The sequence below is a fragment of the Chaetura pelagica genome, unplaced genomic scaffold (genome assembly GCF_000747805.2).
Source record: "Chaetura pelagica isolate M959 unplaced genomic scaffold, ChaPel_1.0 scaffold180, whole genome shotgun sequence".
Lineage (NCBI taxonomy): Eukaryota > Metazoa > Chordata > Aves > Apodiformes > Apodidae > Chaetura > Chaetura pelagica.
The window spans coordinates 1,048,885-1,056,204 of record NW_009951794.1 but is presented as its reverse complement, the minus strand read 5'-3'; the positions used below and the strand labels follow the sequence as shown (position 1 = coordinate 1,056,204).

Here is a 7,320-nt window from a genome sequence, read left to right as displayed (position 1 = left end):
CTCAGCATCAGCCAAAGCATCAGCTTCCTGGTAAGGAAATATTGGTTTTAAGGATACGTTTTTTAAGGAATATTGAGGTGCTTGCCTTCATAGTTTAATAGTCCTGGATAGCAATTTTGAAGTTAAAAAATTGGGTTATGTTCCAAGAGAATAACATATAATATAGAATAAATTATATTTATTTGTTTTTGGAAAATCCTGTTTTGAAAGCTACAACAGAATAAAATTTTCTATCTACAAGAAGTCCCAAGTAATTATATATTTGGGCAAGGAACAAAATCCAATATTATTCCAGAATATCAAACATTAGAACTAAGTACCTAATTTTGGGTTTAATCATAGAAATATCTCCCAAAGTGTGACATGTTGAGTATGCCCAGACACATAAACACCAAAGTCACAGTTATGCTCCCATCATCCCTGTATTTCTTTTTTCACCCTATTGTCTTTTTAGACCAACTATTTCTGATATAGATTTTCAACACCAAGGCCCAAAAACAGTCAACCTGTAGAAGCTCTGCCTTTTCTCTTTGAGGCCTTTATCAGCTAAGAAAAAGAGCTGCTGGAAAAATGTCTGCAGGCTTTTTTTGCAACAAATGTCCAGTGGTATTTCTTATATTTTGCCTCAAGTTTCATTCTGGTACAAATATGAAATAAAAAAAATTATATAAAATAATTCTAGTTATATAACACAATGTTGAAATTTTTTTACAGTTCAAGGTTCTCTAAGAATTGGGGCATGCCTGTTTTCCTATATTGTCCCATATGCTGCATAACACTAATTTAAGGATAGTTATTTCCATTGTGTGATTGAAGTAATTTAGAAACCACAGCATTGCAACACCACAGATGTGCCACTTAATTTTATGTAGTGGTTCTCTGGGTGATTTAGAAGGGCAAGTGAGAATATTTAATTCTGTTTTCTCTCAGTTAGTTCAGAACCACAGCATAGAAATATCTGTATCAGCTAAGCCATCACCTACACCAGAAAGAAACAAGTGATATTGTTTAATTGGAGAAGGGAGGGAAGAAATGTCCTCTTAGTTCTGAGAATTTCTTATCATGTGCGCATAACGAAAAGCATACTCAGTTTTGGAGAGGTAGGAAAAAATTGCTAGAGGAACAAACATTATACTAATCAAAGTAGTTTCTTGATCACTCTGATGCAGTTTAACTCAATGTAAATAACAGAGACCTCAGCATACACCACAGAAAAGTCTCACTCATGCCTCACTATATCACTGTTCACTACAGCATCCTCACAGGCCTGAAGCTGGTCATTTTTCAAGAGCAGCATTTAGTGAAATACAATTGAATTGAATTGTAGTTTCTGTGAGTCTTTGGAAAATGTGTATATAAGTATCAGCCTGATAGTGACAGGTAGTTCACTTGAGGCACACTGGTAGTACTCACAGCTTGCACTTGGAGCTGCAGATCATTTTTCTCCTGCACCAGTTTCACCATTTTCTCCTCCAGCTCCTTCCTCTTGGCCTCAGACTTTGCAAGCTCCTCCTTGGTTTTCTCAAACTCTTGTTTCATGTTGGCCATCTCCTTCTCAGACTCTGCACTCTTCAGCAAGGGCTTGATCTTGAAGAACAGCTTCATCCAGGGCCAGTGCTTGACGTTCATGAACGCACGGATGTTGTACTGGATACAGAAGATGGATTCTCTGAAAAGTAAGTCAAATGTAATATTAAATATTTAGACCATGATGACACAATAAGCCAAATACAGTGAACCTAAATTGAAGAAATGTCTACCTCCTCTCCACCATTCTCTGGTACTCCACTCTCATCAGGAAGCCCCTGCACCTGGCCTGTGTGCGGGTGATGAGCTGTGCCAGCTTCTCATCCCTCATCTCCTCCAGGAGGCCTATCAGCCCAGCTTTGAAGAACACCTAGGGTAAGAACAGGTAAATAAGTGCAGTGTATGTGCTTGTTGTTCAGAATAGCCCAATACCCTGTCCCCATGGCAGATAGTATGGGAAGACAGGAGAAAAAGCAGAAGCACAAAGAATGTGTGTAGTGTTAGACCTCCTTTTATATCTCCAAGCATCCAGTTACCTGTAGTTGAGGAACCATAATAGCCAGACATTTTGACTTTGTTTTTATTAACTGTTGATTCTTTTATTATACAACTGTGTCTTAAATTAGGAACCTTTAGTTAAATCATCCTACATCAATGAATTTTAGTTTTATTCAAGTTTTGAGTCAGTAAGTACTTAGTTGATTTGTTTTAAATACACTATTTGATAATTTCAGGTACTATCAAGAGAACCTGAGTATCATTCTCAAGCCATGCAAAGCAAAAACACATAGGACTTGAAACAAACAGTTCTTGTACCTTAGTGTGACCAAATTTGTATTGAGTGTGGTCTATATCAATTGATCCAAGAAGTTTCTCACAAGCCTTCTTACTGTCAATGAACTGTCCCTCTGGGATAGCACTTGCATTTAATACTTTGTATCTGGGGGAGAAAATGGAAGGATTTGCATTGGACTCAATGATCTTAAGGGTCTTTTCCCACCTAAATGCTTCTGTGGTTCTTGAATATAAAGAAGTCTGTTGTTGAGACCAACTAGCTGGTACTGCAAGCAGTCTGAGAACTGTTGAGAACATAACAGCACTACTAAACATAAACTTTAGAGAAGGCTTTCACTAGAGCTGATATTTAGGTCTCACAAGCTACTCCAATGGAGAAAAATGACCCAGTAAGAGAAAGAAGTCTGACCTCTGTTTAAAATCTGCATACAGGACTCTGTTGGGAAACCCTTTCCTGCAAATTCTGATTCCTTCCAGCACGCCATTACACCGCAGCTGATGAAGCACCAGTTCATGCTCCATGGCACCTGGCAATTCAGAGCACAAACATAAGCTATATTCTGTAATACAGACGCAAAGAACTGCACCATATTGAAAACCTTCTGTATGTGAGTCTTACCAGGTGTTTTGGTTTCATTTGGAATGATGCAGCGTACAAAATGTGGGTGGGTGCTTCGTAGATTGGTCATCAGCTTGTTTAAATTCTCCTGAGAGAGTCATTAACAAAGGTATATATTAGCAAATGTAACTTCCCTATAAACATCAAGCCTTCTGAAACAAGAAAATGAGATATCAGACCAAAATTAGCTTGCAGAATCCTGAAGTCCCCTAGACCAGTTTCAGACTTTCCATAGATCTTTGCTGTTATTAACTTAATGTATAAAGCTTTTCTGCTTAATCTGTAAGAGATATCATACTCTTAAACATACAGTTTTAATACATGTGGAATGCCTTCATTAGAAATTATATCTATCTTCCATTGGATGTATCCAGAGACATAAACTGGTACATCTATGAGGCAACTTGAAGCATAATTTCCAGTCAAGTATCTGAGATCTTAGAAATCCACAACCAAAGTAGTGGTGCTATTTCAACTATAAGAGATTGATCCCTGAATCTTGGAGAAGAACTAGAGATATAAATGGAGGAAACAGGTCATCCTCCAAACCAGTGGGCAGAATGTTGTTAAAAGAGCAATAAAAGCTTCCAAAGCCAGAAACGGGCACGTAAAGGAAATCTGTTATATTTTAGATGACATTCTTCCATCTGGAAACGTCATCCTGAGACAAGGGAACAACAAGAAAAGTTGTGCATTCAGTGGAATGGAGCACAAATAGATTACAGAGGTTTTATTCCTACCAAAATACAGCCCAAGAACTTCAGGAGCATTTAACACAACTAAGCCAAGTAAAGACCAGCCATTCTGAATGGTGGGTTTACTCCTTAGCTAAAGAAGAAATAATGAACTCTCTACCGTACCCGGAAAAGAGCTGAGACAGTCTGGAAGGAAGAGCCCTTCTTCTTGGCACCTTTCTTGCTAGCACTAGCATCTGCAAAATTGAAAACAAAACAGGGTTTAGATTTTTACTTCTGGCTTTTTGTAAGCTGTACATCAGTTTAAATGTGGTATTCATAGAACAAACCTGCTTCTGCTCCACCATAGTTGGCAAAGAGTAAGGCCAGGGTCTTCAGAGATGATTTCTGGTACAACCCAATGACAGTTTCATTCAGAGGGTCCTTGTTCTTCTCCAGCCAGCCAGTGATGTTGTAGTCCACTGTGCCAGCATAGTGCACCAGGGAGAAGTGGGCCTCAGCCTTGCCTTTGGTAGGCTTGGGCTTCTGGAAGTTGCTGGATTTACCCAGATGTTGGTCATAGAGCTTGTTCTTGAAAGAGGTGTCAGTTGCCTTGGGGAACATGCACTCCTCTTCCAGGATGGAGAAGATGCCCATGGGCTGGAAAAAAATGCATCAGGGAGACAAATTTTAGTTCAGTTTTCAGGGCAGTAATGACCTTCACCTGGGCAGAGCACCAGAACGGAGGCTAGGATACATATCAGAAAATGAGAGCCATTCTACCTTTAAGCAGATCAACACTCCCACCCAGCCCCTTTGAGAAGTAAGGCCAATTTTATAATTCCCATGCATGTAACACATTTGAACAGGAAGCCACCTTCTCAATGAGCTCAATGCAGGCAGCCAGGTCCATCCCAAAGTCAATGAATGTCCATTCAATTCCTTCTTTCTTGTACTCCTCCTGCTCCAGCACGAACATGTGGTGGTTGAAGAACTGTTGCAGTTTCTCATTGGTGAAGTTGATGCACAGCTGCTCAAAGCTGTTGAACTGGAAGTTAAAAAAAAAAGACCCACGTTTGCTATACGCAGCAATATTTGCAAAACCTTATTGTTTAAAAATAAGGAATGCAATTATGTTTGCTTTATTGTCAAGTCTGTGCATTTCTTCAGACTATTCTATGTAATGAAACTGACAAAAGCATCAGATTAATTTTCCAGAAGGATTTTTCCATTGAGAAGATAAATTTTCATGCATAATTTGAGAACAAATTACAGGGAGAAAAAACCCAAGTTCACGTCTATCATAATATATGTTTTACACTGGCTGGTCCTAGATCATTTAAAGCAAGGAATTCTTCTGATCGGGCCATTCTGTACTTCTGAGTTTGCACTTCTTGAAATAAGACAAGTGTCTTGAAAGGTCATTTTTTACTTCAAGACAAAAAAAAAAAAGGCAAATAGCTGTAAATAATGATGTGGTATCTTTACATCTTATTTAAATATGTCTCAGAGTGACGATAACATCCAGCTGTGACTTCCAAATAGCTCTTACCAAATCCTTGTTACTTACATCAAAGATCTCAAAGCCAGCAATGTCCAGGACACCAATGAAGTACTGTCTGGGCTGCTTGGTATCCAGCTGTTGGTTGATACGAACAACCATCCACAGGAACATCCTCTCATAGAGAGCCTTTGCCAGAGCACCCACTGAATTATGCACCTACGAGAAAAATAAATGCCCAGAGTTACTAATAGAGCAGAGGAGAATCAAAAGGATTTTAATACAAAATGTAGTTCCAGGTTACTACACGGTTCCTACCTGCTGTGCAGTTTGACCTTTGGTGACATATTCATTCCCCACCTTGACTCGGGGGTAGCAGAGAGCCTTGAGCATGTCAGCTGAGTTCAAACCCATCAGGTAGGCAGCCTTGTCAGCCACTAAAAGAACAGAGGAAAAAGGAAGAATTGAGTGTCACAAATATAGGCTTTGAATCTTGGAGTCTTCTCAAAAGGCTGCAGGGGTTCAGACTTCTGTTCTTTGAAATCTTTTGATAGACTCTTATAGAGGCAATCTTGGTCAAAGTCATCATTATGCATATTAGCTTTTTCTAAAAGAAATGATGTTTTAAAATCTTCACTGAAACATGTAGAAACTACTCATGTTTTTAAAAAAATTTCTGGCCCAAAAATGAAAGCTGAGGTTTGCAGGTCTGAACATTAGTAGTACATGCATAGCTCAGGAGCTGCAGTGACAACAGTTGGGCACAGATCTACATTTGGTTGATCAAACCACCAAATATTTAGGGTGGAACACACAGACAGTATCTCTGTTCTCTTTCAGATCCAGTGTCTACAACCCTTTCTGAGCTTTCATTTCTGATGTTCAGTAGAACTCTCAGGGTTTCATCCTTTTACCTATGGTACTTCCCACCTTTTGCCTAGTCCTTTAGCAAGAGGAGCCTGAATGTGTTTTAAATTCTTATAGATACAGTGCTTGAGGGCATGGTTTACCAGTGGGATGGTAAAGCTACATTAGTAATGTTAGGTTAAAGGTTGGACTGGATGATCCTACAGGTCTTTTCCAACCTGAAAAATTCTATGATTCTACAAATCAAATACACCTCTCACACCAGAGTTCCCTGAGCATCTGACAGGTAAAGGTGAATGGGAACACATTCCCCATTCTGTAAGAGCTGAACCATTTAGCCATTTCACAATTGCAAGCCATACTCCAAAGGTATGGCTTATGTTGTCATAAGAAGTACATCCCCTGCCCCTGACTTCCTGGAAGTGTATACAGGACAGTTTATAATATTGTCTGTAGCATAAGATAAACAAGTCATAAGATCAGGGAACTTGATATACCAAAAAGAGGACAAGGGAAAATTCTTTTCTGACTTACTGTTTTCCTTGGGATCCTAAAGTCTATCAAAGCAGAATTTGCTATTTTTCACATCCATAGTGGCTTACAGAAGCTTTAATTGTTGAGTTTGATGATACCTTCAGTGCCATCAGGCTCTGCCTGCTCCTCTCTTGGTTTCTGCTTGAACTTCAGGTTGCCATAGTGCATGACAGCCCCTGTCAGCTTGTAGATGGCTGTCTTTTCCTCAGCAGTGAAGCCCAGGATGTCAATGGCACTCTGGCAACAGAAACAGTAAAGTGAAATTTTTGCATGTTATTTGTGCCTGTTGACCTTCTTTGGTTAAGTTGCTTACATCTGTAGCCATCAGCTCCTCCTTGTCATCAATGCTGGGAACAGTGATCTCTCCTTGACTCACAAAAGGGTAGTCATATGGGTTGGTGGTGATGAGGAGCATCTCTGAAAAGAAATGTATTCAGGGGTTAAATTTCATTCTTTTTGTAATATAGTTAAATGTTGCTTAGTGATCCTCCTCCAAAAACCTCAATGATCCTTCCTACCAATTAGCTCAGGCTTCTTGTTGGAAGTGATCTGATAAAAGATGTGGTAGCTTCTTTCTGCCTTGAGCTGGAAAGTGACTCTGGACTTCTCCAGCAGATCTGGCAAGGAAGGCAGGAAGAGTCAGGCACAAGGCCACACGTGGAGGTGGGAACTGGGGAAGGAATGGGATCAGGCCAGAGGAGCCTCTTACAGGTTTCAATGTCAGCAGAAGCCAGTTTGCCTGTAGCTCCAAAGTGGATTCTGATGAATTTGCCCTGTTCAGCAGAAGAAGCAGCATTTCAGCC

General features: G+C 39.8%; 1 protein-coding gene across 1 annotated transcript in view; it reads right to left on the bottom strand.

Moving 5' to 3' along the window:
* Positions 1-6: 6 nt before the first annotated feature.
* LOC104397335 (myosin-2-like) overlaps positions 7-7,320 on the bottom strand; it is a gene marked incomplete at its 3' end in the record, with an annotated part of 8,901 nt that continues 1,587 nt past the window's right edge. Inside the window, exons 5-19 of the mRNA XM_010007290.1 lie at positions 7,227-7,315; positions 7,036-7,134; positions 6,831-6,934; positions 6,616-6,754; positions 5,435-5,553; positions 5,186-5,335; positions 4,493-4,663; positions 3,966-4,275; positions 3,802-3,872; positions 2,942-3,029; positions 2,732-2,849; positions 2,344-2,467; positions 1,761-1,897; positions 1,414-1,669; positions 7-27 (exon numbers count right to left, since the gene is read on the bottom strand). Of these exons, the coding sequence (XP_010005592.1) occupies positions 7-27; positions 1,414-1,669; positions 1,761-1,897; positions 2,344-2,467; positions 2,732-2,849; positions 2,942-3,029; positions 3,802-3,872; positions 3,966-4,275; positions 4,493-4,663; positions 5,186-5,335; positions 5,435-5,553; positions 6,616-6,754; positions 6,831-6,934; positions 7,036-7,134; positions 7,227-7,315 (1,996 nt within the window). The remainder of the gene's footprint in view (positions 28-1,413; positions 1,670-1,760; positions 1,898-2,343; positions 2,468-2,731; positions 2,850-2,941; positions 3,030-3,801; positions 3,873-3,965; positions 4,276-4,492; positions 4,664-5,185; positions 5,336-5,434; positions 5,554-6,615; positions 6,755-6,830; positions 6,935-7,035; positions 7,135-7,226; positions 7,316-7,320) is intronic.